We start from the raw sequence: 27,958 nt of genomic DNA on the forward strand, positions 1-27,958 counted from the left end.
CTCTCGTTGATCTCGAGTTACTTGGTCGAGAGCCACGCATCTTCGTACTGCACGCCATCCCACTCGGCGTATCGACCGATAACTGCCGACATCTAATATTGAAACCATGAGAGGACTCTCTCCGTCGGTTCAGTTCTGAATCAGACATACGTCACTGCATCAACCCGTCGCTCGCCTATGTTCAAGGTCTGAAGGCACCGCGAAAACGTACACATTGATGTCTGCTTACGTCGAGGGAGAAAATATCAAAGTCTGGAGTTTCGGTCTGGAAAACGTGTCAATCACCGGCTCGCACTGCATCGCTTGAGTTGAGAGACGTTACACTTGCCTCCTCGCTTTGCATCCAACACCTCACAAACTTTGACACACTTCAATCCAATTTGCTCGCCTACCTCGAGATTGTTCGAGATGGAATTTGACATGCAGAGAGTGGGAGCTCTAGCGGATGAGACATTTCGAATTTCCTGTTGTATGGTAGACTGTTGATGTCAGCTCAGCATACACACGTGAGCTCTTATATTGCAGTTTTTTGCTGCGTTATTGTTTGATCGTTTGTCAATGTCGAACCAATGTGGTTGCGGACTTAGTCTATTCTGCCGCGTAATTCCCGAAGAGTTTAATACGTCGAGACTCCAAAAGTTAATTGATACTGTTTAAAAGCTCATTTGTAGGTCTTAGAAGCACACAAATGCATATGGACAAATGTAGATGGTATACAGCTCCCAAATTTCGTATTTTATGTGAGTGACCACATCTTTCAGCAGCCGTTAGTCATTTCTTGTGGCAAGTCCCATTTCTTCGTGTGTCACAACTTGCGCGACGCAACCGACAAAGGCTATAGCGACCTTATCGTGCTTTTAGATGGGGGCTTTGTCAAATTCCTTGTCAGTTCGAAATTGTTCCATTATCTCGTGCTAGTTTGAAACACTAATTTTGGCTCATGCTATCTATATACATGATAGACCTTTTCCAGAGCTTTTAGAGAAGGTATCGTGTGCATTGTCGTTACGCATACTCCCACCACTGACTCGGTATTTTCCATCACCATGTACGGTCTCATAAATTTTCTTCACTCTGCCACTGGCACTCACTAGTTCCTTCCAAGGGAGAGCGCCCAAGATATTCGACGCTATTGAAAATACGGGCTGTCCGGAAACTCTGGCAATCTCGGTTGTACTTGTAAGCTTCCGTAACATCATAGTCCCCTTACAAGTAGGTCGCATTGAGGGATAGGTTTGTTTTGTTCTTGTAAATGTCAGAGGGTGATCTATGTGACGCAAATTTGGACGTTTCAACATCTTGGGTCTTTGTATGTTCATGTAGATGCACAAACAAATCAAAAATAGTGCTTCATGAGAGCGTATCCCATTTACATCAAAATAAAATGTCTAGAATGTATGTACAGTGGAAGTGGATGCTTGAAAAGAGTGACTGGAATAGAGGTGCTGATCAACAGCGGTATCAAAATATTTGGGTAGGGAAAGTGTTGAGTATGAGTGACCTGAAAAGAATGAAAGAGTGAACAAGAAAGGGAAACACCGCAAAGGTGAGGGAATAACCGAAAAATTAGAAGAATGTACAGGAATGTAAAGATGGTGGAAAGTGAGGGTTTGAACGAGTGAAGGAAAAGAGAGTTTTATCTCGAAGGTGCTGACGGTAGTGACTGTGATGAAATGAAAGCATGTACACGGAGGTAGCACTCGAAGTATGCATTCAGCGTCGTAAGTTGGTAAAGTGTGAACAAGGTCTGAAGTTGGTAGAAAGACGGAAACGAAGTGTAAGCACCTGTCAAGGCCAAAAGAATATACAAAAATGAATGGCGTGGGTGTAGAGTCGGAAAAGGTCGAAGTGAAATGTCGCACACGGTCATAGCGCCTAGAAGTATTGTTCCACAGGCGCCCATCCATCATCTAGCAACGCTTTCCTCTCGCGGCTTGGCGAGCGGTTGCGAAGTCTCTGGTAGGAATCATTGCTGTGCACGGAGCTCTGCGACACAAACGACGCAACCGATGTTGACGAGTTCGCCGTGTTGGAGCGTTGTCTACGGGGCGTAGCCATGGGGAGGCACATGCTGCTCGACGATGCTTTTGAGTTGAGGAAGACGTAAGAGCTGTTTGTTGATGTTGCGGGGGAGGTAGTGGCGGAGGAGAAAGCTCGAGCAGCATTACTTGAGTAGACGGCGTTGCTATTGGTCTCCTTCTTGTCGTCGCATACACGGATGCCGAAGAAGCGGTTGACGAAGGACTGCTTTTGCTTGAGTTTTAGGTGGGCGAAGTCTTGGTCGCAGCTCGGGAGGAGATCGTATGGGATGGAGCTCATGGTTGCGGTTGGTGCTGGAGAAGATGGTGTTGGAGAAAGCGGAGACGGGCGGGTGATGGGGATGTTGGAAGGAAATGAGTGTATGCTCGCTCTAGGCTGAGTAGTAAGGAAAGAAGGTCTGCTCTGCAGTATTGTGAGGATGCGACTCATGGGTCTTGCTCGTCGTATATGTATTCGTTTTCCAAGACGAACGGCTCTATTCAATGTTGCGCGCGATGGAAAAAGTGGGGCGTAGTACATGAAACGAGGCTTGTGCACCGGACCTTCGCCAGTCCGATGCTGTGTGTTGTGCATGCCCCTGCTAGAAGCCGTTAGACTCCGGCATGCCCAAGAAATGCGGGGAAGACTACGGGTTGCATCCGAGGAGCTTAGACCTCTGAGTAAGCTCGGGCGACGCGAAGTCTACAAAGACAGCCTTGTCTGCGCCAGCCGGAGAAAATCGCCGTGCCACTTCGCGTGGACTCCGTACTGCCCGACACTTTTCTTCGAGGATATCTTGTCTTACCGAAAGGCGTACCTTGACTGGACGCTGTCCGCGACATTGAAGTAGTTCGTATCCAATAGCGTAACAAGGTGAGGGCTGCCTCGGCCAATGTGCCCATGTCGGCTTTGTACATCGGAACATCACTCCACGTCCACGGCAATTCTTCGAATATCCATGTTATCAGCTATGCTACCATCGTAACCAGCTGACCCAAGCAAAGCCGGTGCTGGGTCGTATCCTATCGTATATGCATGCTCGCTGCCACATCGTCGCCTGCGTTAGACCACAATCCGTCATCCACCCTTTGTCACCAGCCCTGGCTGCGCCGTCGATACCCCGCCTCCATCAATGAGACAAAATGTTCAGAGAAGAAGAGCACTTGAGAGGGAGAGAAGCAACAAGCCTACGGCTCCCTGACAGGGCCGCCGACGTCTTCCTCGTGACGCGCGCGCTTCACACCAGCGCCGAAAGCTGCGTCCTTGGTCGTGCTAGTACAAATGCCCCTCGAAAGCAGCTCAGCCCTGAGCTTTCTGATCTCTCGATCTTTGCAGAAGCCTTCCTTGCGTAGACTGAGGTTCTCATCCTCAAGCTCTTTGATGCGGGCCTCTGCTTCGGAAGGTGGATCCGAGTCAGAGTGCTTGGGCCTGGCAGCTAGGACATCTTGGAAGACACCCACGGAGCCCGCTGGCATATTCAGATACTCCCGTCCTACCATAGCGTGATAGGGTGCGGACTCAGCGCGCTGGGGAGGCGACGCGGGTAGCTTGGGTCGGGGCTGCTCTGGGAAGGGCTCCCAAGCCGCCCCTTCTTGCTTGACTACATACAGTCAGAACACTGCGAGAGGAATTTCGGATAGTCAACATACTAGGGATGCCTCTGAAGTGCGTGGCATTGGCAGATGCCGGAGAGCTCGATGCTTCCTGGCCCTCCCCAGCCTGCGTGCGACGACGAGGATCGCGACCCGCGATGACTCGAGTACCACCCACGGTGTGGAGATGCTGGCCCAAGCGCGCCGCAGCTGTAGCAGATGGAGCTACAGCATGAAAAGAGCGCTCCCGGGCCGCTTGGATGCTCTCTGAGGCGGGCGGCTCGGACGCGGTGGGCTTTTGCTTCTTCACCGCGTTCTTACCACGCTTGCACGGGGCAGGAGGAGCGATCTGACCCAAGGGCTGCGTGTTGGCCCCAGAAACCTTGTAGGCCACAGGTTCAGGTCGCTCTTCGAGTGGACCTGTTCAGATGTGATCAGTCCAAATCATGCTGACCATAAGCCATAACAACGAACCTAGAAAGCTAACCATCTGCTGGCGGGACGGATGCATGACGTCTCCGTTCTCGCTACGCTGTCCAGTCTGTGCTTGGAGTACCGCCGCACGTTGTACGGCCTCAATGTGCTCCTGAAGCTGCGTCTCGCGATGGTAGGCTTCAGTTGCAGGCTCGGTAATGCCAGTCATAGTCACAGTCTCCTCCACCGTAGCAGCAGGCTGGTCGGACTCGGTCGCCTCATGCTTGACCTCGGTCGTAGGCTGCATAATGGGTGCAGCTGGGACGCTGGGCTTGTTGTAGAGTGCGTTGACAAGGTAGATGCTCGCCATTGCTGCGGTGTTGCGGTGAGCGCAGTTGCAACTGCGCAGATGGGGGGCGTTTGCTAGGATTTGAAAGGTGACGACGGTGGCGGGGCGAGGGCATCCACGTGCGATCGATAAACAGAAGTTACGGCGGGCAACGGGTCCAAATGTGGAAATCGCTATCTCAGTCCATCGCCCCTGCCATCACTGAGCAACTCAAGGACTACATCAGCTTGGTATCTCAAAAAGGACCCTCCTCTTCACCGGGACCATTTACGGCCTTAGTAGTGCATCATCCAGTCCTCCGGACACAATACTGCGCAGACGTTGCGCGACATGCCTCGATTTGGTTCATAGGCGACGTCCCGCTCTCGGACAGTGTACCCAGGAAAGACTCACACTACCGAACTTGTGTTTCCATTCGCTTTCAGCTTCACAGAATCAAGGATTTCCATTCTCTTCGATAGCCGTCCCTGAATTAAGCGGCCCAAAGTACCGCTGCCAATTCTTCTCCACTTCACTTACCACCATCCACAGCATCGCACCACCAGCCTCCCTCACAATGGACCGCGCAGACACTACTGAGGAGAATCAAACCACTGACTTGAATCTACTAGAAGCTTCAGACAATCTGCCCTTAAAGTCCACTCTCGCTGCAGCAAAGTCTGCACGTACGGACAGCGCATTCGATGTCAGGCTCATTGGACAAAGGGAGCAGCCGATGCTTCTAGCACGGCCTTCTCCACCCGTCGCAACCAGCATCATCACGCCGATCTTGCTCCGGGATGTCGCCAACGAAACCGTGCGCTGCTAGAACGAGGATCTCGAACGCCAACTAAAGGAAGCCGAACCGAAATTGCGTGCACAATCGATCTCAACAAGAACCTCCCCAAGGGTTTGGGCTCGGTGGCAATGTCAGCTTTCCGAGGTGATGGCGAAGCTAAGACAGGAGAACGAGCAACTTCGCTCCACATCAAGAGGGGCAAAAATAGTAACAGTAGTGACACGGAGAAAGGCAAATTTGTGCCGACAATTGGAGCGCAGATCGATGAGCTGATTGCGGAGGAAGAGCCGAAGGTGATAGAGCGCGAGAGTAACAAGGGGTGACAGTCATGCGTGGTACCAGCAATATCCATACACCCTGAGTCACCCGAGGGCTCGGTTGAGAAAAGCGGGCAGCATCGAAGCTTTAGAGCAGCTTGGATCATAGGTTTCCCCCTTTCGAATGAAGCCATCCTCTCACGTCATCAACTCCCTGCCAAACCCGAAGGTGCAAAGTCAGCGTATGTCTCATCACAGTGGGGGTAGTACATTGCCTCGTGTCCCGGCTAAGTGAAGGAAAGATTTTTCTCATTTCGTAAGCAGATAAAGATGGTCTTTCTTTCGCCTGGCAGAAATCAAGCATCCAGTTTGTACCCGGGAGACTTGCCATGAGCCCTATCATGATCATTCTCCCAAACACGTCCACATCATTAGCGTCTGCTGATCTCAAAACTTCACTGAAGTCCAACTCTTCGACCAAGTAGTGACTCTTTTCGTTCCAAGCGATAGCAAATTCAAGCGGTGACTTGGCTTCCCACAACGCAGACGATATGGTCACGCGGTTACCGATGGACATAGCGTCGTTGCAAGGTACTAGATCACCTTGGAGAAGAGTACATATAGACACAGCGTGACAAACAGCAAGAAGCGTACGTCGGCAGGACTCTCGAAAGATGAAGGACAGCCACGCCGAGCGAGCGACATGGCTAGGATAGAGTGGCAGGGTCGCGGTGCGATCTTCATGCTTGGTCTGATCCTCGGTCACAAGTAGATGAAGAGAGCCGCTAAGATCTTTCAGATGTGGAAGGAGGGTTTGGGTTTGGCGATAATATCGAAACTGTGACTCTGTCAGCTACTGCTTTTCGACAGGTTTGGAAACCAAAGAGATTGCGTGGATTTCGTGCCAGAACTCACATCGTCACTGCAAATCAGCATGATCTGATACAAGAGTACTGCTTGCGCTTGCGCAATCACTTCGGCTGGCAAGGTAGGCATCGGCTGTTCGACTAGCTCGTGTGCTCTTTCGGTGATGTGGCGTAGAACGAACTTTGCATTGGTCTCCGTACGAGAAATGTATAACGACGAAGCGGCGAATGCATCTGTGCTGTTGGTCAATTATCGGAGTCCGCGACTCATAAATCAGGTGGTCGCACCTTGCATAGCTCTGGGCATCAGCTCTTCGTACAGATTAGGATGACTCCACGGAGTACAGTTCTTCTTCGCCATCATCCGAGGGGCTAGTTTCCATTGTTCCATGGAGTAGCCTACCCGCGACTCGAAGAGTTCGGATGCGAGAAGGTTAGAAATTGACTTTGCCGAGCGATATCTTCCAAACCTGGAAGATGCATCAGGTATTTCCTTGCCTGCAAAGTTTCCAAGCGTATTGTTAGTATGCTCCAGATTCTCCATAGTCTCGGAAAGATCTGCGACGGGGTCCAGTATTTCCAGTTCTGGTGCAACAGCTACATCTGTGATCTCTAGATCGAAAGGCAGCTCCAGCACTGGATTAAACAGTTCCTCGATCAAAGAACTTTCGTTAGGAGCAGGCTCATGGAGCTCTGAGACAGCAGGTGATATGCGAGGTTGCGGCGGGTATGTACAAGTAAGCCTCTGCCTCGCGCATCGTAGACAATTGGGTTGCTGTAGATCGCATCTCCGCTTCGCTTTCGCGCACTCGGAACATGATTTCTGGCGTCCTTGAGCATTGGGAGTCCGAAAGCGGTTCGGAGGCATCGTGTGAGGCGGAATGGAGTGGTTCTAAGTTGACTCGGAGCTATGAGACAGGGGAAATGCTTACAAATCTTAGGCTGTTGTCACTTTCGGCCAATCAGCTCTCAGGAGCTCCTGCTTCGAAATTCCTCTGTTCGTCGCTGCTGGTTCTTTCATACTGTTGCATCCAATGTCATTCACAGTAGACTTCCCAGCATTCAAGAATATGACTTGTGGTGTGTGCGGGCTTCCGCCGAGCTTTCAGACCCAGATGCGGAAGTGAGGGTCTCCGTCTATATGGGGTGCGGAATTCCTCGCGAGGCAGCGGAGCGGTACTCCACGCAGAGAGCTATAAAAGCAAAGGTTAGACGGCGCTGACAACAACATCGGTACATTCGAGACCACTTCGCTAAACTCTTATTCGCAACTTCCTTACTTTTTTCATACTCTACATGTCGAAAACAGCCCTTGTCATCCGGGCCACTGGCTCCCAGGGGAAAGCCGTCGTCAAGCACCTGTCGAGATCTGGATGGAATGTGCATGCTTTCGTCTCAGACCCTTCCGCTGAACGCGCTGTTGCGCTCAAGAAGTTCGGCGATGGAGTGTTCCTTCACAAAGGGAACCTCGGCGATACCGCATCGTAAGTTACGATATCTCGTCTCCCAGCATTATATCTACTGAACTCGCTCAGAGTTAGCTCAGCTATCAGAGGCTGCAACGCTGTGTTTCTGACTCAGATGCCCTCTTGGATGGATGATTCCGAAAGCCGCGAGGCACGCATCTTGCTCGATGCCGCCAAAAGCGCAGGAGTGCAACACATAGCCGTGTCCACCCAGCTCGGTCTAAGCGACCCCAACGTCGAGCAAGTCTTTAGCAATCCTATGATCGCTCCTGCAGTCACCGGAAAAATCGCAGTCGAAAAGCTCGTCCGAGAGTCCGGTATCCCCTGGACGGCAATTCGCGGAGGATGGTTCAACACCAACATCACTCTCCCAGTTGTCGACATGATGTACCCCGGCCTCTCGGAGGGCAAGTTTGTCAGTAGTTATAGGCCAGATTTGCTCATTTCTACAGTCGACCCTGACGACATCGGCGCTTTCACTGCTCTCGTGTTCAACAATATTGAGAAGTACGCCGGTAGGCCGATCAACGTCGTGAGCGAGAATATTACGGTTGCAGATATACTGTCTGAGATCGAAAGAGCATCAGGCAGAAAGCTTGACGTTCATTACCGCACGCCAGAGGAGAATGCAAAGGAAGCGGGGAATCCTTTTGTGGTTGGGCAAAGACTTATGGAGCAACTGGTCGGGTTAGCCGACATGGACGAGATCAAGAGTCATGGGGTTCCGCTGACAACGTTCAGGCAGTTCTTGGAGAACAACAAAGATACAGTTGTTCCGAGACAAGGGAAGTAGGAGCAGATTGGATCGGATCAATTCATTTCGGATATCAAAGCCTGAAACGAACGCCAGGCGAACATACTTAGCACAGTATTCACCGAGCTCATCTCTGTATCAAAACAGCCAGATAAGTTATGAACAATTTCCTGGTTTGCTGGTCACCAGTCACCTTGTATTATCATTACTCTTACAAAGAGCGTCGTGGACTATATCCTAAAAAGGAGTGTCGTCAAAAATCTCGCCATGCAATGCGCAAAGGATCGACTCCGTCAAATGTATCGCTTAACTCATCTCTTCCCCCTTCACTAGAACCAACCCTTCCTTAGCATCCCGTGCAAGTCTGACAAAGATAGCTCGTTACAATCTCGCCCGTCAAATCCTCCGCCGGCGTATCCGGGTAGACAAAAAGATCACCGTGGAGTGTGCAGGTGGGTGCGGAGCTGTTCCAATCAGTATTCCCTTTTCTTCTTTCACACCCGTCAACTAAGTCGTCGACTTACTAAGTCAGTCTGCAGAGAGCTCCAGGAGCAACCTTTACACTGCCAACTTTAACTCCCTCAGAAACTTGTTCGCACTCGTTGCTAACGACGTCAGAGATGACGAAGGATTCGCCGCCGAAGTTGGCCTCCGGATAGAGGGTTATGGTAATGCCGCTGCGGGCTTGGATGTTGCGCGCTGGGGCGGCGGAGGCAGCGCCGAGGACGGCGAGGAAGGTGGTGGCGATGAGCTGCATGGTGATGCTGGTGTTCAAGGCTTGTTGGTTAAATTACTCTGAGTATGTATTGTGGTTGCTGATGAAAGTAAAGTTCGTGGAGTGTTGCGATGATATACTCGGTAACGGATACATCTGGATGATATATAGAGCTGCATCATGTGATCTGTGAAGGAACAGCGGGTAGAGTGACTGTTCGAGGTAGCTCAGAGGTCGGGATGTGTGGTATCGTGATCCACTGGTGTACCCACTATAATCCGGCATGCGAGGCTAATAATACTGCCGTATGCTCTAACCATTGAGCGGTCCTATGTAGGTCATGGGAGGCCTGGAATGCAACCTCTTGTAGCATTGAGCAGGCGTCTTTCTCGCGAATCTCCTGAATCGGGGCTTTGATAAACGTGATGCATGTAGCGCTGTTCATGTTGTGTGGGGATACTGCACCGCATGCAGCTTTGTAGGATGAATCGAGCAATGACACGGGCCTGCTATGGGAGCAGGTGTGTTTGAGATGATCGTCCAACTGAGGCTGAGAATCGCGTGGTACCAATCGGATCACGACGGTAAAGTTTCTTGTTAGGGCGACCCTCGCACAAGTATTTCCCTAGCGATTGTCGTGGTGATGTTGTACGGTTGCTGCGCCTTCGTGCATCTGAGGTGTCGTGGGGCGAGGTAATTTTAGCCGGCTCCACACGCGTAAGGCTTTGTATGAAGACCCCAGGGGCCATCACAAACATCAAGAAAACAGGCGAGTTGGCGACGAAAATGGGGAGTAGCAATAACATCACCCCTAAACTAACACGCTGTTGACCGAGCTGACGCACTATTTTGAGACGCATATGGATCTGTCGACTCGCTTCTGCTGACTGAGATACCAATACGTAAATCCTGCAGGCACGTGTGGACTCTTGCGGGGTTCAAGTATCGAGGGCAATATATTGAGTATCGATCAGCAGTTTGTGCGTGCTGCATGAGCAGCCAATTCCTCGACAATATGGGTTATACAGAAATGGCGTTCCGAATTCGTATCAGAAAAGCACGGTGAGATACCAAAATGGGAAGGGCTATCTAGCATCAGCTAGCGGTAGTCTGAGTAGATGTTCATAGCTGCATCGGAAGCCATTGCTTCTACTCATCCTGGTCCTCTAGAAGAGGCAATCGCTAGAAGCCATCGAAGGAACGCGCAAAAAACGGCGCACGACCCGCGGGCGCCTATGTATCATATCCCCAGCCACCTTGGACTCCGCGTCCAAGGTTGTCGCCATGGGAAAGAGCACGAGCGACTTGGAAACCCTGTGTGAGCAAACTAACGGTCGAGTCCACACCTTGGTGGCCCGTCCGAAGAGTCCCCGGCATAGGTGGATCTTCGTCTCGGGCAATGACGCCACGTAGGACTTCTTCGCTCGCCTCACACTGGTAGCGGTCCAAGACAAGGCGTCTGATGCCTACGTGCCATTTCGCGAACCATTGCTCCTCACTAATTGTAGTATATTGCTTGATGCCTTGACTATCAGTCGTTGACCATGGCCATTCTGCTTTGAGGACTGCGTAGCGCTTCGTAGCAAAGAATAGTGCAGGCCAAGTAAAGATCCAGAGGAACGTCAGGTAGAATACCCAGCGGATCCACGTTGTTAGACGCCATTGATTGATACGGTTCGTCGTGTACAGATCGACGTTCCTGTTCTCTACTGGGAAAGTCACACTGATGTGACCTCGATAGTTGGTGCTGCGGATCAAGCCTTCGAGGCGTTTCTTTAGGTATTCTTCTTCGAAACCTGTGACCTATACACGATTACTCAAGTCAGTACGGCAAAGCACGACCGCTTCGAGTTACGTACAACGCGGCGTAGACGGAAGATTCTCAGCAACCTGGGTGAAGCGCAGTAACGGTGACACCATTCCTTGAGTGTAGGGCTCGCATCGCCGACCTCGATTCCCTGCTTGTGTCCAGGTGCGCGGCATTTCGTGATGCTCCCTCGATACGTCTTTTCACTATTCTCAACCGTCCTGAGAGTCATCTCTGCCTGTCGCAGATGGTGCTGGAGGTCGATGACGATCCTGAAGTCTGTGATATCTTTCGTCTCCTTCTTATCGCCCCGCTTGACCGTTTCTCGGTGCGTCCCCATGATATAGACCAGTGGGTAAGGAGCCTGGTTGGCCAGCGAGCGCACTGCCTCCTCAAGCACCACTGGATCCGTATCGTACCTCGGATTGCTTTGAGTCTGAGTCTCTGGCACTTGAGGCTTTCCGTTCTTAAGCTGAAACCATTCCGAATGATTGGTCCGTCCAGAGGGGGTAGGCGTAATGTGATGTATCACAGGTGCAGTGTGGTTATCGGCATATGATGGGGGTAAATCTTCGACGTCGGGCGCATCATTGTAGTTGTAATCGTCAGGTGTTGTGTGTAACGATACGGCATCTGGATCATCGCGATAAGGCGTAGGCGTTGGCTGAGGTTTACCCATGGCTCACGATAGTCCCTGGACAAAGACGACGATAGATTGAAGTTAAGACTATAGCGAACAGTAACATGTCCGCCAGTGAAGGGTATTCGACAGCCTTTATGTGTTCCCACTAAGGGTCACACGATTTCTGTTTCGGGGGCTATTTCAGGCAACCGTCGTATTGCCGGAGCGGAGTACATCCCAGAGGTCGCTAGGAAAAGTGGGCCAAGCTCTACCCATCTCTTCAACACTCCCTGAATTCCGATCATTGAACCTACTATGAATTGACAACGAATCAACCAGCATTCCCACAAACCGCCAATGCAGATCGCACAAGCACTTGTTCAGCCCTGGAGAGGTTGCGGGGCATTGAGCGACCCTTTGGGCCAAGGCGCTAACTGTAAGCTTAATTGTGAGCCAAAAAGTTTTGGAGCTTTGCGATCAGCACCAAACATTGGTCTTGCGGTTTACTACCACTTTCTTTCCTACGCGCCAACCGACCTCGCCTTACACACAAGCTAGCCAAAGCTGGCCGCGCATCTGATTAGGCTTTCCACTTTATGTGCGCTACCAGCCCGCCGTATTCTCTGCAGATGGGTCATCGATAGCCCTCTTCGACGCGCCGTATACAATACCCCACCCGTGAGCGTACGATCGTATGCTAGCATACTTACGAATATGGTCGAGCCACAGCCCGTATCGATTGAAGCTCTACCTCGAGCAGGGCAGAGCGTCCAGCATGAAGGGAAGGAATATACTACAATCAACGAAGGGCTCGCACATATCCTTGTGCCTTACGACACGCCCACCTCTCTGGACCCGAATATGTCCAAAGAGGATACGCAGAAGCAACAGGTCTTTTACAATCCAATCCAGCAGTTCAATCGTGATCTGAGCGTCTTGGCCATTAAGACGTTTGGCGAGGATTCGATCACACGGAAGCAGGAAAGGCATGATCAGCAGAAGAAGAAGGCAGACAGGAAGAACAAGAAGAGGGTGAAGAATGATGTCGCCAGTAATGAGTCAGCTCCAGAGACATCTACGGTCCAGCTCGTCGGTGCTGCTGCAAACAAAAGGAAGCTGGACGACGGCGAGGCAGCCGTGAGTACGGAAGAGTCTGCAGCCAAGCGAAGGAAGAGCGTTCAGGATAACACCGACGCTGCCATGTCTGGCACCGAAGATGTAAATGCCGCCGCGTCCGAAACAGAGAGGCCCACAGAACAATCGCCGTGGAGACCACCTTTTAGCATACTAGATGCTCTATCTGCGACTGGCCTTCGTGCGCTACGATACGCAAACGAAATACCGTTTGCGACCTCTATCACAGCTAATGACATGTCGGAAAAGGCGACACAATCTATTGCGCTCAATGTGAAGCACAACAGACTCGAGAACAAGATCCAAGCTCATACTGGCAATGCGATTGCTTATATGTACAGCTTCTGTGACAAGAAAGGATATGATGTGATCGATCTGGATCCCTACGGCACCGCCTCTCCTTTTATAGATTCGGCCATACAAGCTATCAACGACGACGGCCTATTGTGCGTCACCTGCACCGACTCTGCCATCTTCGCTTCCCATGGCTATTTAGAGAAGACCTTCTCCCTATACGGCGGTTTACCGCTAACCGGTGATTCCTGCCATGAAGGTGGTCTCCGGCTGGTACTACATGCTATCGCGCAATCTGCAGGGCGATATGGCATGGCTATAGAACCTCTGCTCTCCCTTTCTATCGACTACTATATCCGAGTCTTTGTAAGGGTGCGAAAGTCACCCAATGACGTGAAGTTCCTTGCCGGGAAGACTATGCTCGTATACCATTGTGACGCAGGATGCGGAGCGTGGAAGACGCAACCCTTGGCTCGGCATAGGGAACAAAAGGCGAAGAACAACAGCACTTTTTATAAGCATGGGTTCGCCCATGGCCCCTCTGCAAATGAACACTGCGAGCATTGCGGATTCAAAACACATGTAAGCGCACCTATAGAGTTTCAAATTTCGCCTGCTAATGTGTGCAGGTGTCCGGTCCGATGTTTGGGGGACCTTTGCACAATCCAGAGTTCATCAAGCGGGTTCTCGCGCAGCTGAAAGTTGCGGATCGAACAACATACCCTACGATGGATCGCATCGAAGGCATGCTTCACACCGCGCTGGAAGAAACAACCTTTGGCGCCGAAGAGAGTGCCAGCAAGAGTAAGGAGCCAGAGCGCCTAGATGCATTGATTCCAAAGGCAGACCCAGCAGTCTTGGATCATCACCCCTTCTTCACAACCACCAGTTCGTTGTCCAGAGTAGTTCACTGCTCAGCTCCGCCTACTGCAGCTGTACGAGGTGCCCTTCGCCACGCTGGGTTTCGGGTGACCATGAGCCACTGCCGACCCGGCTCCATCAAGACGGATGCATCGTGGAGGGACATGTGGCATATTATGCTTGAGTGGGTTCGCCAAAGAGCACCACTGAAGAACGCGCTCAAACAGACCAGCGCAGGTCACGCCATCATGTCAAAAGGAAGCGCTCATCAGAAGGCATCGGCGGGACAGCGGCCAAAAGAGATTACAGACGTTGCAGCGGCGGCAGAGATTTCGGCAGCAGAGTTGCAAACCACTGGTGATGGGATTCCAGAAAGAACTCTCAATGGTGCAATCGCGGGCACCGGAGATGCTGAACAGCAGGGCTCGGAAGGAAACGGCGAGCTGACGGGAACGAAAGGCGGCTCAAGTGATCGCCCTTCCTATTTGGGTGTCAATTTCGAAGTCAAGTTCGATGAGCGGCTCGGCAAGGACCAGGACAGAGGGAAATATGTGCGCTACCAGGTCGCTCCACGCGAGAACTGGGGTCCCATGTCGCGCGCGAAGTAGGCACGTACGCGCCGTGGACGCGTGTATGATGCAAGCTGGAAGAAGTCTGCGCTGGTCCCGTATGCGCAGTTGGACCAATGCCGACATATGTCGAGCAACAACGGAGACTCGAAGGCTGTACATGCAAGCATTTTCGACTACCCCGCACCCACCCGTTTTTTTGTGTCGTGTATCCCGAAAATTGTGCATGTTTGAACACCGCGCTCTTTCGTCATCGATGGTCTAAGCTTAGCGTAGTTTGTAAAAGTTCCGAACGTCACCCATCTCGAGTCGATGCTGACTGCACCAGACCGCGAAACGCCGATTAGCGAACTCTGCGATCTGCATGTCCAGCAGCATGCAATTGTTCAGATGCTGGTACTTTTTTTCGGCAGTCGTGCGGTCCAGGAACCAGGCTCCGTGCACCTGCCGACCTCGCTCCCACCAATGTGACTCCGCGGGGCCTTCTACCAGGGGATTGAGCCACATCGGAGGTCTGGGCGTTTGTTCTTACAAAGAGGACCGTGGCGATGTCACTGTCGCCCGCATCTCATTTGTCAAGAAGCTCTGGCACAGCTGTGAATTGATATGGACCAGGGTCTGGATAGTCGTGCTGTCATGCCTACATCACGGCCCAAACACTGACCGCGGTGCCCACGCGTCCCCACAGCGGCTCCAAATCGCCCAACCTTAAACCGATGCCTATCCATGCTCATTTGTCCGTCGTTTGTTGCCGCGACCCACCTCCACGCGTAGCACTGGTCTTTCCGTCCTGCAGGGCTCTTGCCATGGCGCATCTCAAGTCTCCCAAAATGTGCTGCCGGTTATTCCGCCTCGAGCATGTCATGAAGTCATTTTTATTGAGAATTGGTCGAGCAGGGCTTTGGACTGCCATTACGCGTTGACGACGAAACCTCTCGTGGCCGTATATAACAGCGCCGCCGTCCCCGATGCTATGCGACATCATCCGACCTTGACCAACTGCGAAGATGCTCACCAAGGCTGTTTACGCTTCGACGCTGCTGTCAGCGCTCGCTGTCGCTGCTCCCGCGCCTCAGGTGCCTGGATACTCTGATGCTGACTTCCCCGTCACCGTCAGCGCGCCGACTGGTGCACCAGCATCAAGCTTTGGTCCGGACTCCCAGATCAATGCTGTTGTCACCACACCTGCATCAGCGCCCCCGCGAAGGAGTTCCGATGTAACCGGTGCCACTAGCCATGGTCCATTCTCCGGCACTCCTACAACCACCGGAGCCGAGAAGGCACCCACGACTATCGGAACGGCCATTGCGCCTCTACCACCGAATCCGACGGCCACGTACTACAATGCCGATGGCAAGCTCCAGAACCCTGCACCAATTCCGTACACGCCTAATGGTCGGTCCAATTCTTGCTGCTTTCACTTTGCTTGCGGACTAACAAAACTGTAGGCGGTCTCGGAACCAACGGCACTGAACCGCGCTATATGGTGAACAGCGACTTCGACTTTGAGTCAATCGCACTTGGCTTGTACCAAGAATGGATCGAGCTCGATCTCTTCAACAACGGTCTCGCCGTCTTCTCAGAGGAGGACTTCCTTGAAGCTGGCCTAACCGCCGAAGATCGCTCATACATCGCTTTCATGGCGATCCAAGAGACCGGCCATGCTACTCTACTCAGTAACATGCTCGGCGAGGCTGCTCCTCCACAGTGCACATACAACTACCCCTACCGCACCGTCCGCGAGTTCATCGACTTCAACCAAAAGCTCACTCGTTGGGGCGAGTCTGGCGTCTGGGGTTTCATCAACCACCTTGACAGCCGCGAGGTCGGCCAGCTCCTCTCGCAGTCCATTGCCACCGAAGCCCGTCAGCAGATGTCCTTCCGCCAGATGCTTGGCCTACACCCCATGCCGGTGTGGTTCGAGACTGGCATTCCGCAATCGTGGGCGTGGTCCTACCTTGCACCTTACATCAGCTCCTGCCCGGAGAACACCACGCGTCTCGCATGGCAGAACTTCCCCGCATTGCACGTTGTGAACCAGGCGAACCCGAACCGCTTTTCGCCCAATGATACAGCAGACTACGAAGTTGTCGGTAACCGTACCGCGGATCCCGCCCGCTCTGATATCCCCGCCGATGAGTCCTGCGTTAACCTCAACACAACCGGCTACGCTTGCGGCCCTGCTATCGCACACAATCGATCCGAGCCTCTCTCGTTTCCTGGTAAACAAGTCAACCTCACCTGGGACGCGCCAGGGCAGGCTGTCGGGCCTAACAACTCGTATGTAACCGCCACTTCTGCCGGCCAGCCGCAATTCGTCGCGTGGGTCGCACAGCTGAACTTGACATACACGCCTTTGACCATCACTGGTGAAAACAGTGGATACACATATCAACCCGCGAGCGAAGTGTACGAGGGTGATCCCGCTATGAACGGGACGGCATTCATTGCGATTACGGACTCGGATCTTTTCCTCACGCCATTCAACTTGTCGATGATCAACCCTCACGTGGTTGCGCTTGGTCTCTACCAAGCAGGCTAAGCCGGAGGTGTAGATGAAAGGGAGGAATGCTGTAATGAGTCGTAATGAAGCATGTATATACTATTCACTATCTTCCAATGTTGAAGTTACAACGTGCCATGTGGAGTATGTTATATAATAACTCTAAATCCCATGTTTTATCTTTTCTCACTGTTCTGATGGATCATTCTCGTTCTTTATAGTCTCACAATCTGGCGTGAGTGCAACCCATCAAAGCCTGACGGGCGACCGCGATCGCGATATCAAGATACTGGCACATTGTGTCAGTATTTAGACGTTGATAATATAGTATTGGCATTGAAGTTATTGCGATGTAATCAGCTACTTATCTCTAGATGGATGAGTGGGCGGGAGGAACGTTAATTAGCTGTTCAAGAATATCGGCGAAGGATTCGTGTATTGCCGTCAATTCTTCATGAGGTCATTGCTCTAGTCCTGAATATCGATAAAGCGAGAATATTGCAACATTTTAGGCCCATACAAAAGAAAACTACCAAATATATTGCACCAATAATTCTGCCAATCATAGAGTCGTGGTCTTTCCGCATCTACAACCTTAGTGTTGCAAGCACCGGTCTATCAAAACACCGTCTCATGCTTTGATTCAATCCGTCCTGATTTTCACAGGAAGCAGCTACCCGTGACAGCACCCCAGACTCGAAGCCGAACTGATTGAACCTCAGCCTCAGCCTCAGTTCCAGGACCTGCTACGCATTCCCACTAACGGATGTAGTTGGCCTCAAGATAGGCCCAGGGACAGCTGCACATGTGCACTCGAAACTAGGCGTCTCCCGCAGCTTCAAACCTATTACGTTCGAGCTTTTATGCGATACGGAGGAAGCAGCAAAAGAGTTGAATGCAGCAGGGGGGTTTGAGACATTGTAGCTATGGGTAGAGCTATAAAAGTTGCAGGTTCCGTACCACAGCTCTACAGTCAACGCCGTTTTTCTACCTACGCGGTCACATAGTTCCTTGTAGGTTTGAAAACTGTCAATGAAAAATGTACAGGTTGCCTTGGGCGACACATTCTTCGGTTCTGGTCTCGTCGTCCACAATTGATGTCTTGATTGGGCGTTTGACGGCCTGAAGCGAAAATCGTCTCCGCGTCTTTTAGATCATCTGCTGGTTTATCCAATTACCATTACCCACTTCAGTTTTCATGTGCATCTGAGCATCAGTCGGTCGACGCGTTGCTGTTTGCCTCAATTCTCTATGGGGTAGGATGCTACTATGTTTTCATTCATTGATATCGTCGCGCAGTCCATGTGTACCATCGTGCAGCTCTTACATTAGTAGCTTGTGCTTTGTTCCCGGCTTACATCACTAAGTAACGGCACGGTGACTACCTGGTCAAAATGGAAGACTTTTACTTGCACCAGGATCTCGTCGGCTGCGATGCCATGCTCCAGCAAACGCTCTGGCACATCACGAGGACATTGACACATGTTTGATGGTCCTTGGCAGGCACAATCGAACGCGCCTAAGTGCTACCGACGCATTGGACACGCATCCACAGCAAGGCTCCAATTGAGGTGTACATCCGATGTCGCATACCTAGCGGCTTCGTTTGCACGGCATCTCGGAGACCCCGAGGAGTGTGATCGACAACCATCACACGACCTCTTGCTTCTCTTGACTACTTCAAGCCTCCGTCAATTGCTGGGCCGAAGCACCTTGGAATTAAGCAGCCCTCTCAGAAGGCTGTGCGAGCTGTCTCCAGTCAATTGAGAGTGGCAAGCTCCCGTTTACCTTGTCAATACACCGAGACAGGACACCGCCAGAACAACATGTATACCGGGATAAAGGATACCCTGGACAAGAAAAGAGTACCTGTGGGAGACTGCACGGCCATTAGAGGGATGACCCTCGCAGCATGCGCCACAAGCGGCCCGTTACAGCTAGTACCACCGATTCAAGCGCGCTAATACCGGCGCCTAAACTCTGGCACCGAACAACCCTTGCGCCGTGCACCGAGGTAGCCATGTCGTGGTTACTGACCACTGCAACCGCAGAAGAAGCCCGCGCGAAAAGCGGCCTCAACTGGAGCGAGTGGGCAAAGTTCTACGTACGTCCCTTCCTTTAGTCCAGCTGACCCGCCATTTTCCCCGGCCACAGAGCCTCACCGCCGCTTGTTCGGTCCCCGTTAGCCCTGATCGTCTACAAAATGACATTGCACTGACCCGCCGGGATATTCGCAGGCGTTCGCCAAAGAAGAGGCTAGGCGATTGGCTTCGGAGCACCCCGAGTGGAACTGGACGAATGTGCCTGCATACGAGAAGACGAGAGTGCGGGAGAGCATCAACGGCCAGCTGAGGCGTGAGGGCATCTCTCCCCTAGGCGAGGACATCATACGATGGCGCATGTCGATCTGTATCCGGGATGTGAAGCAGTGGGCAGGTAGATCAGCTCTCTCGTCAGCCTCCATATGTTCATACTGACGTCTTAAACAGTCAACAAGACCTGTATGCCGAAGCGCAACTCGACGGCCGCCGTGGCCGCGGGCTCTGCCTACCACCAGGTGCCCCCTTCACGTCCCTACGACCCCGTACGAGACTTCTGAGGCTCCCCCGCGCCGCGGCTATCGATACTTTCTTGTATGTTGCTCTGGGGCCGGACGCCTCGGAATCTGGTATATATTGTTCGTTGCAAGTTGGGAGGCCTCTTCAACAAGGAGCCTGTCCAACGTAGCACGGGAAGGTTGTGTACACGATACTGCTCAGTATCGCTGTCCTCTCCCTTCCGAAGGCTCGGGAAATGTCTCTCTTTCAGACCTTTTCCTTGCCTATAACGCCCTGTACGACTTTCATGGTGGATTCTACATATTTGGACACAGTAACGGCCTATTTTTCATGACGGTACGCGAGCTGGACGTCCCTCCTTGAGCCTTCTTTTCGCATTTTCCGCCTGTATCTCCCTCTATCGACGTCAATGTTGGCCATATCTTGAACACATCACTCGTCCGTTTTGGGTTAGAACCAACACAACCTCTGACAGATCACAAGCACAACCCGCACTTCAGCAGTCACAGCGAAGAATGTTGAGCTGGTAAGCATCGAGGCTACCATTGGTACTACAAGACGAAGCACCCATGCAATTGTTCATCTCTTTGGCATTGACTAAAAACTGGCGAGAGCCTTTGGTTGCCAGGCGAGACAGAAAGTGTGAAAGGTCATCATGAACCCTGTGGCAATGCCAGACGCACTCAAAATCGCACCATCACTACCTCCGCCACGTCATCTCTGGAGACTACCCCTCCTCGCTCTGTGTTACTACAATCAGTCTCAAGCTGAGTGACACGCTGGTGGCCTGAATGAGGGGCACTGTCAGGCTTCATATTTCGCCAAGGTCGCCCCAGATTGCGCATTGGATGCACTTGATTTCGCCCCATTACTGAGTTCACCGGCTGACCGCTAAGCTCTATTGCTGTTAGGCAATACTGCCTGTGTATGAGCTTATTCGCACCTCATAAAATTCGTCACTGTTGAATTGTAGGTGTCGATCCATGAAGTGAAATAGTCACGTTTAACCGGACTGTGACAAACTTGTAGTTTCCAACATGCCATACTGTTAACATTCGTAACACTCGCTCTGGTAATTGATGCAGATTCGCTTCTCATACAGTTGTAGCTTGTCTTGAGTCGACTCGGGATACGAGCTCACATAGGAGACGCACGCGACAAACAACCTTAGTATTGCCGACCCAAGAGTAACGCAGGGTACCTAGACGTAAACCCTCGTAACTCACACACTGTCGATATCTGTTTACACCCAAACAATGCTTAGCTACTCTTTCGCCCCCACTTTCTCTTTCCCCTCCATCCCGCCCACAAACGGATCCACCACCGCCCCTTGAACTCCCCGCACTGACTCCCTTCTCAAACAGCACATCTAACTCTGCATAGGTCCTTCCTTTTGGCTCAGGCAGTCTGAACCACGCCCACAGCACTACACAGCCACAAGTCCCCGCCCAGAAGAACGCCGTCCTGGCGCCCCAGTTCCAATTTTGTTCTCCAAGCTGATAGTTCGTTAGAATGTTGACCACAATATTGCTTATGTTATATAATGCTCTAGCGAACACTATCGTCTTCGCTTTTAACCTCGTGGAACTCAGTTCCGAGATCAGCGCATACGTGACCGGTCCTATCGTAAGGTCGTAGATGAAAACGAAAGTGATCAGCAGGCCGCCAATGGCCCAGTTGCTGGCTTTTGTGTGGGCGAAGGAACACCCGCCCACGATGATGAGGAGGGCGAAGAGTGTACAGGAGCCGAGGAGATGGATTGTGCGGCGGCCGAGACGCTGCATCAGGACCCATGAGAGGGTAGTGCCGATGAGACCGAGGGCGAGGGAAATAAGGGACATGTTGAAAGATTGGATGGTGGGGAGGCCGGCCTTTTGCATGAAGTATGCGCTAGGGGTGGTTAGTTCGGACACTTGGGGAACTTGAAGTGAGTCGGGATGGGATGTTCTCTGGATCTCGGGGTAACACACTATGTCGAGGCCGTTGCATCGGCGCGGTGAAATAGAATGCAAGGGAGGTGTGTACCCACAAATAGCCCATAATGTTCTGCCCACAAATCGTTTGCGCAATCCAAGTGAAGCACACAATCTCCGTCCTCCTCAGATCCACCCCCTTGAACAAATCGACCCACCGTGTCCCAGCCGACATCTCCTTCTCCATCTCATTCGTATACTCAATCATGGCAATCGTGTCGTCTGGATTGAAATCCGAGTCTCTCTCAGGAGATGTGAGTCGAAGCAGAGCAGTACGCGCACCCTCGCGGTCTCCTCTGCGAACGTGCCACCAGGGCGATTCGGGTGCGAGGGTAACACCTATCATTATGGGAACGGGCCATATCCACTGGATAGCGAAAGGGATGCGGTACGCCCACTGATCGGACCGTGTAACGCAGCCACGGTTCACGCCTGCGGCGATAAATTGGCCCATGACCCAGCACCTATCCCACGTCAGCTTTATACTTTCCCCTCCTCCCTCTTCTCATGGTCTTACATATTGACAAACGTCGTTAGTATCGGTCTCAACTGCACGGGGCTTACCTCACTCGCATACTGCGTTGTTAGCGTCTGGAACATGCCCCAGGGTATGCCGCATAAGACTTCTCCGATGACGAGAATTTGAATGTTTGGCGCGAAGAAGAGCAAGAAGATGAAGGCGGTCATAGAGACTAGTGCGACGAGCATGGTCTTTCTATATCCGTAGCGTTCGCTGATGAAGCCGTTGAGGAGGAGACCGAGGACTTCGCCGGCGCGGGCGCCGTTGGATCTACATATTCGACATCAGCATAATTCCTGAAGTCCGTCTGTAGCATTTCTGGAGCAAAGAGGTGTATTGATGCGTCAAGCGGTGTATTGCGGTGTCTCAACGCACATCCTCGTGCGTGGTATGAAGGAAAATGAAGGCAAAATTACTCACAAAGCACTCTGCCAATTCGCAGGCACACTCCACTTCCCCGTCTTCGCATTCAGCTTCCCATACTTCATGTTAAATTGTGGACTTCCGTACAAGCTTCCCAAAAGCGCGAGATCGTACCCTTCCATAATGAGTGCGCTGGATAGGACGATGGACCAGCCTACTGCTTTGGGGTAGAGTTTGATTGCCTGGATCAAGGTCATGGACTTTTCGTCGTGGGCGGCCTGTTGGGCGGATTTGTTGGGCGCATAAAGGTCTGCCACGATGTTGTGTCTTTCAGCGGCATCTACATCGTCTCCTCCTGCCATGATGGCAATGGTATGGGCAGGGAAGTAAGAAGGGTATGGAGGGTGGAGAAATAAAAAGTGAAGAGCGCATTGTGGGGATCACGATGCGTATATACATCCTTGGTGACCGCCTTCCCCACAGCTAGCTGACTTGCTCGCTTGGTCATGTCGGGCGAATGACAGCCGGAGTGCAGCTTACTCTGCCGAGATGCATGCAACCCTTAAAGTGCCAGGTTACATGCTTGTCGGTCTTGAGCTTTGTTCCGTTTGAGAGGCAGACTTGCGCTTTTCTCCATACAGATGCTCTTGGTATTGATCAGGCCAACTTAATAGCTCGATTGGAATGACACATATTTCAGACTGGATAGTAGAGTCCGGGAGGCAGAAAAGCAGATTTGAGACGGCAATTGCCAAGTATGATCGTAGGCTAAGTAGCCACAGTATATGATGACGGGTATTGATTGGCTGAACATCGGTCCGATGGGGTACACCACCATCCGCAGATGGGGCGGGAACACGAAAGCACCCAAATGCACAAAATTTTGTAAAACCAGCTATCTAGTCGTACATTCTGAATCAAATCAACATCATAGACGCGTTTGCTAATGCTTGTTCTCAGTCGGTTCTGCTATGACTTTCAAGGCAGACCACCAACGCGTCTGGTGGAAAGAAGCAACCTTCTATCAAATCTATCCTGCATCCTTCAAAGACAGCAACGGAGATGGCTGGGGTGACATCCCCGGTATTCTCGAAAGAATTGGATATATCGCTTCGCTAGGTACGTGCTCACCTCTCCCCTAACCCCCATCCTCTGAACGAGCTCCAGGTGTGGACGCAGTATGGCTATCTCCGATGTTCGATTCACCCCAGGTTGACATGGGATATGATATAAGTAACTATGAAGCTGTTTACGCACCCTATGGGACGGTCGAGGATGTGGAAAAGTTGATTGGAGCTTGTCATGAGAATAACATGAAGCTTATTCTTGATTTGGTGGTCAATCATACTAGCGACCAACACGCATGGTTCCAAGAGTCTCGATCCTCGAAGGACAATCCGAAGAGAGACTGGTACTTCTGGCGGCCCGCGCGGTATGACGCGGATGGAAATCGTAAGCCAGCCGCTCGATACAAAGTGGATGTGTCTTTCTGGCAGAAGAAAAACTTGTTCTTCGCTTGACGAAGGCATGCATGAAGTATCTGACCCCACGACTCTTTCTTCAACTGACTTTGTGCTCTCACCCCAGGCATGCCTCCCACCAACTGGCGCAGCTACTTCGCAGGCTCAACGTGGACCTGGGATGATCTCACGCAAGAATACTACCTCCACCTCTACGATAAGAGCCAGCCTGATTTGAACTGGGAAAACAAGGAGTGCAGATGTATGATATACGATTCCGCAATGCGTTTCTGGCTTGACAAAGGCATCGACGGGTTCCGCGTCGACACAGTCAACAAATACTCCAAGCACATAGACTTCCTAGACGCGCCGATTACAGACCCCGGCAGTGTTGTCCAACCGGCTTCGCAGTTCTGGTGCAACGGTCCTCGCATTCACAAATTCATTCAGGAGATGAATTCGCAGGTTCTGTCAAAGTATAGGACGTATGATGGGTTTCCGGTTGTCACAGTTGGCGAGTTGTCAATGACGCCAGACCCCGAGGGTGTACTCAACTATGTTAGTGCGGAGAAGAAGGAGCTGGACATGATCTTCCAATTCGACATTACGCATCTGGGTCAAGGGCCGCCAGGTTCAGACAACAAGTATGACTTCACTCCCTGGAATCTTCCCCAGATGAAGCGCATCGTGGCGAAGTGGCAGACTTTTATTGACGGCACAGACGGCTGGTCAACCGTCTTCTGCGAGAACCACGACAACGGGAGAAGTGTTTCTAGATTCGGTAATGATGCGCCGCAGTGGCGGGAAAAGAGCGCGAAAATGTTGGCGGTGTGCTTTGCAGCGCAGACTGGGACATTGTTCCTTTATCAGGGCCAGGAGATTGGGATGGTAAATGCACCGAGGAAATGGGGTATTGAGGAGTACCAGGACGTTGAGAGTCAGAATTACTGGAAGGAGGCAGTGCGCTTGGCCGAAAATGGGACGGATCCTACGCGCAAAGAGCGTATAATGCGTGGTCTGCAGCTGATGGCGAGAGATCATGCCCGATTGACGTTTCAATGGGACGATAGTGCCAACGGTGGCTTCTCAGATGGGCAGCCGTGGATGCGGGCTCATGAGTCTTATGGAGACATTAACGCCAAAGCTCAAGAGGAGGATGAGAATAGCGTACTCGCTTTCTGGAAATTGCTCCTGCGGCTGCGCAAAGAGCACAAGGATGTATTCGTATACGGTACGTTCGAGCTGCTGGATACGGAAAATCTGAGTACTTTCGTGTACAAGAAGCAGTACCACGGTAAGACAGCGTTGGTGGCAGTCAATTTCACCGCGGAGCCCCAGCCAGCCCCAAGGATTGATGGGTTGCGACTGCTCTTAAGCTCATATCCGGAGTCGACTCAAGACAGGCTGCAGCCGTACGAGGGGCGGATTTATACCAATTATTAGACAAAACCTTATTGGGTGTATAAAATGCCGAATGGGAACAGGAAGCGTACAAGCGTTGGAGAATTCGTAGCTGCGTTGTCTTTGTTGTGTTATCCCAGGACGCTCAATATAGAGGTCGGTTTGAAAACTTTCTAGGTGTTGAGGGATACCAGGCCGGTTCCCCCAATTTTTGGCACTTATGATTCGAGATGCTATGCGGGTATCTATGTTGCTGTCCATATCCTCAATAAAACCTTACGCCATGGCTATGCAGGAAAACTAATGCCGATCCTCTCGATCGACGAGCTCAAGCAGACCCCATTACCAGCCATCCATTCTCATACACTGGATTCTTAGGCATCTGACAACCAAGGCAATTCGCATGATCGCACTCAGACGGCTTCGTGACATCGTATTCTTCCCAAGTCACCACCTCGTCGTCATCGTCACCCATGACTACGTCCTCGTCTTTTTCTGTTTCGACCTGCGTCTTAACCTCTACTTCAGCAGACGGTACCGATTCTTCCTGAGTCGCCGCTAGGTTAACCTTTGGACTTTCCTCCTTCCTCTCCTCGACCTTTTCTTCTTTCGCCTCCCCAATCTTCCTAAACCTACTTCCTCCCGTACTCGCCGCCCCTGCGCCAGCACCCGAAGCGCCACCAACCTTCTTGAACCGCGGTCCCAGACCAGCTCCCTTCTTCGCCGCGTCACCCTGCGGTATATTTCGCATATCCAACGGGCCTTTGTTCAAGCGCGGGGCATCGCTCGCGTTCGCGTCGGTCAACTTCTTCATCTCTGCGAGGCGTTGGCGGTGATTGTGGTCGTAGGAGCGCAGATGGTTCTCATAGTCGGTTTGGCGCGGGTAGCCTTTGTCGCAAATATTACAATTGAAGAGGTTGACCGCGTTGGGGAGGGGTGCATTGCGTGGTGGCATTGTGGGTGGACGTGGGTCGTGGAATGGTTTTGACGGAGAATCGCGAGGGTTTTCTTGGTGTCCGTGGGTCTTTACAACCTATCCTGATATTGTGGGAAACAATTGTGTCTTTTCAAGGTGTGGCCTATCTTGCGCGCAGCTATGGAGAAGGCACGAGGCATCCAAGCCGCGGCACAAGACCCTTGTCCATTGCACACTGCACAGACCCACCGCCGCGCTCCATCGAATCAACGTCATTTAGTTCCTGCCACTTTCGCAGTCAGCATTGTTCCACGTACACGCGACGACAAGTATGGCGAACAACGACCCAGAGCTGCCGCCTTTAGGCGACGATGAGAGCGGCGTAATGGGACTGACGCAAGTGGAGCCCTCGCCTGTCGAAGAGACACCCATCGAGTTCAAAGAAGGCTATTTTCCGCCCGAGCAAGCCTCGAGAGCAACGACGCTGGGCTTGGGGAACCATGGACCTGCATATTACCGTGCGTTTCCCATCCTCTTATGTCAATATCGAATTCTAATCAATGTGCAGTCACACGCATCCAAAAATACTCCTCCTACGCCTTCACCGTCTTCGCCTCCTTCCACATAACCAACACCTCCCTCGTCCCGCTCCTCACGCGCTCTGTCCCCGAAAGTAATCGCTACCTCCTCCTTACCCGGCCGTACTACCAGTCCTCTCTCGCCGAACCCATACTCGTCGCACTCCCTCTCGCCGCACACATAACTTCCGGCATTGCACTGCGCTTCTACAGACGGCACCTGTCGCTGAAGCGTTACGGCGCGGAGACACAAACCGATCGGAAAACGATACCGTGGCCTGCGCTGAGCGGAACGAGCGCGCTGGGGTATGCGTTGGTCCCACTAGCGGGGTGGCATGTGTGGACCACGAGGATATTGCCGACGTACTTGCACGGGGATAATTCGATGATATCTCTATCGTACATCAGCCACGGGTTCGCTCTCCACCCGATAGTCTCATTCGGGGGCTTCATCGCCTTAGTATCCGCAGGAACATTTCACTTCGTATGGGGGTGGGCCAAGTGGCTAGGCTTTTCTCCGGCGCAAGCTTCGCCGACCGAGTCAAGAAGACATCTCACAAAGAAGAGACGGTGGTACACCATCAATGGAATCTCGATAGCCCTGACGGGACTCTGGCTAGCAGGAAGTCTTGGAATAGTAGGCCGAGGGGGGGAAACGGGCGGGTGGATAGGGAGGGAGTTTGAGGAGCTGTACAGTGCTATGCCTTTGATTAGATGGTAGACTAGGCTACGATACCCCAAGTACGTATGTGTATAATGTAGATTCGACTCTCAACCGTCTATGACGAGTCCCGAGAGAGAAGTCATAGTTCGGATGGAGCACACGGGACGTCTTATCAAACCCACTCACCACCCCAGCCCCTCCTCATCCACAAAATCATACACAAACACTCTCTCCAACAACGGATCTGTCTCCTCCTTCAGCCGATCATGTCCCTCAGCCTTGTCGAAGACTTGCCTCGCAGCTTCACTCTGTACACATCAGCCCACCCTTATGCACTTCCCTAATTTCCATCTCAGGGAAGAAAAAGGAAGGAATATAAGCAGACCTTGAACTTCACCACAAACCCCGTATCCCACTGTGCTTCCCTCTTCACGTTTGTAAGATTAAGCGGTGTATTCAGTGGGCGTCCACCGCGTGGTTTCTCTGCTAGTAAATGCTCATATTGTTCGTAGAGCTTGAGGACTG

At 52.0% G+C, this 27,958-nt stretch overlaps 12 protein-coding genes across 12 annotated transcripts; 7 read left to right on the forward strand and 5 right to left on the reverse strand.

Moving 5' to 3' along the window:
- Positions 1–1,875: 1,875 nt before the first annotated feature.
- N0V89_008377 (uncharacterized protein) lies at positions 1,876–2,319 on the reverse strand (the record flags this gene model as incomplete). The annotated part of the gene is made up of 1 exon (XM_056217133.1): positions 1,876–2,319. One exon carries the CDS (start codon positions 2,317–2,319, stop codon positions 1,876–1,878), a length of 444 nt encoding a protein of 147 aa, XP_056068689.1.
- Positions 2,320–3,206: 887 nt separating this feature from the next.
- Positions 3,207–4,395, reverse strand: N0V89_008378 (uncharacterized protein; the record flags this gene model as incomplete). Its single annotated transcript, XM_056217134.1, has 3 exons — positions 3,207–3,619; positions 3,669–4,031; positions 4,086–4,395. 3 exons carry the CDS (start codon positions 4,393–4,395, stop codon positions 3,207–3,209), a joined length of 1,086 nt encoding a protein of 361 aa, XP_056068690.1.
- Positions 4,396–4,930: 535 nt separating this feature from the next.
- N0V89_008379 (uncharacterized protein) lies at positions 4,931–5,475 on the forward strand (the record flags this gene model as incomplete). The annotated part of the gene is made up of 2 exons (XM_056217135.1): positions 4,931–5,170; positions 5,251–5,475. 2 exons carry the CDS (start codon positions 4,931–4,933, stop codon positions 5,473–5,475), a joined length of 465 nt encoding a protein of 154 aa, XP_056068691.1.
- Positions 5,476–7,571: 2,096 nt separating this feature from the next.
- On the forward strand, positions 7,572–8,534 carry N0V89_008380 (uncharacterized protein; the record flags this gene model as incomplete). Its single annotated transcript, XM_056217136.1, has 2 exons — positions 7,572–7,759; positions 7,811–8,534. The coding sequence occupies 2 exons, from the start codon at positions 7,572–7,574 to the stop codon at positions 8,532–8,534; spliced, it is 912 nt and encodes a 303-aa protein (XP_056068692.1).
- A 1,909-nt stretch (positions 8,535–10,443) lies between these two features.
- Positions 10,444–11,696, reverse strand: N0V89_008381 (uncharacterized protein; the record flags this gene model as incomplete). Its single annotated transcript, XM_056217137.1, has 2 exons — positions 10,444–11,013; positions 11,070–11,696. The coding sequence occupies 2 exons, from the start codon at positions 11,694–11,696 to the stop codon at positions 10,444–10,446; spliced, it is 1,197 nt and encodes a 398-aa protein (XP_056068693.1).
- A 657-nt stretch (positions 11,697–12,353) lies between these two features.
- Positions 12,354–14,536, forward strand: TRM1 (RNA methyltransferase tRNA(m5U54)methyltransferase; the record flags this gene model as incomplete). Its single annotated transcript, XM_056217138.1, has 2 exons — positions 12,354–13,649; positions 13,697–14,536. The coding sequence occupies 2 exons, from the start codon at positions 12,354–12,356 to the stop codon at positions 14,534–14,536; spliced, it is 2,136 nt and encodes a 711-aa protein (XP_056068694.1).
- A 968-nt stretch (positions 14,537–15,504) lies between these two features.
- On the forward strand, positions 15,505–17,039 carry N0V89_008383 (uncharacterized protein; the record flags this gene model as incomplete). The annotated part of the gene is made up of 2 exons (XM_056217139.1): positions 15,505–15,892; positions 15,946–17,039. 2 exons carry the CDS (start codon positions 15,505–15,507, stop codon positions 17,037–17,039), a joined length of 1,482 nt encoding a protein of 493 aa, XP_056068695.1.
- Positions 17,040–19,020: 1,981 nt separating this feature from the next.
- On the forward strand, positions 19,021–19,599 carry N0V89_008384 (uncharacterized protein; the record flags this gene model as incomplete). The annotated part of the gene is made up of 3 exons (XM_056217140.1): positions 19,021–19,104; positions 19,238–19,436; positions 19,490–19,599. 3 exons carry the CDS (start codon positions 19,021–19,023, stop codon positions 19,597–19,599), a joined length of 393 nt encoding a protein of 130 aa, XP_056068696.1.
- A 1,385-nt stretch (positions 19,600–20,984) lies between these two features.
- N0V89_008385 (uncharacterized protein) lies at positions 20,985–22,776 on the reverse strand (the record flags this gene model as incomplete). The annotated part of the gene is made up of 5 exons (XM_056217141.1): positions 20,985–21,054; positions 21,137–21,448; positions 21,690–21,995; positions 22,049–22,321; positions 22,472–22,776. 5 exons carry the CDS (start codon positions 22,774–22,776, stop codon positions 20,985–20,987), a joined length of 1,266 nt encoding a protein of 421 aa, XP_056068697.1.
- A 1,227-nt stretch (positions 22,777–24,003) lies between these two features.
- N0V89_008386 (uncharacterized protein) lies at positions 24,004–25,317 on the forward strand (the record flags this gene model as incomplete). The annotated part of the gene is made up of 1 exon (XM_056217142.1): positions 24,004–25,317. One exon carries the CDS (start codon positions 24,004–24,006, stop codon positions 25,315–25,317), a length of 1,314 nt encoding a protein of 437 aa, XP_056068698.1.
- Positions 25,318–25,603: 286 nt separating this feature from the next.
- On the reverse strand, positions 25,604–26,230 carry N0V89_008387 (uncharacterized protein; the record flags this gene model as incomplete). The annotated part of the gene is made up of 1 exon (XM_056217143.1): positions 25,604–26,230. One exon carries the CDS (start codon positions 26,228–26,230, stop codon positions 25,604–25,606), a length of 627 nt encoding a protein of 208 aa, XP_056068699.1.
- A 292-nt stretch (positions 26,231–26,522) lies between these two features.
- N0V89_008388 (uncharacterized protein) lies at positions 26,523–27,490 on the forward strand (the record flags this gene model as incomplete). Its single annotated transcript, XM_056217144.1, has 2 exons — positions 26,523–26,709; positions 26,760–27,490. The coding sequence occupies 2 exons, from the start codon at positions 26,523–26,525 to the stop codon at positions 27,488–27,490; spliced, it is 918 nt and encodes a 305-aa protein (XP_056068700.1).
- Between the last annotated feature and the right edge of the window lie 468 nt (positions 27,491–27,958).

The sequence above is a fragment of the Didymosphaeria variabile genome, assembly GCF_027946475.1.
Source record: "Didymosphaeria variabile strain IMI 356815 chromosome Unknown scaffold_6, whole genome shotgun sequence".
In the NCBI taxonomy this organism is placed as follows: domain Eukaryota; kingdom Fungi; phylum Ascomycota; class Dothideomycetes; order Pleosporales; family Didymosphaeriaceae; genus Didymosphaeria; species Didymosphaeria variabile.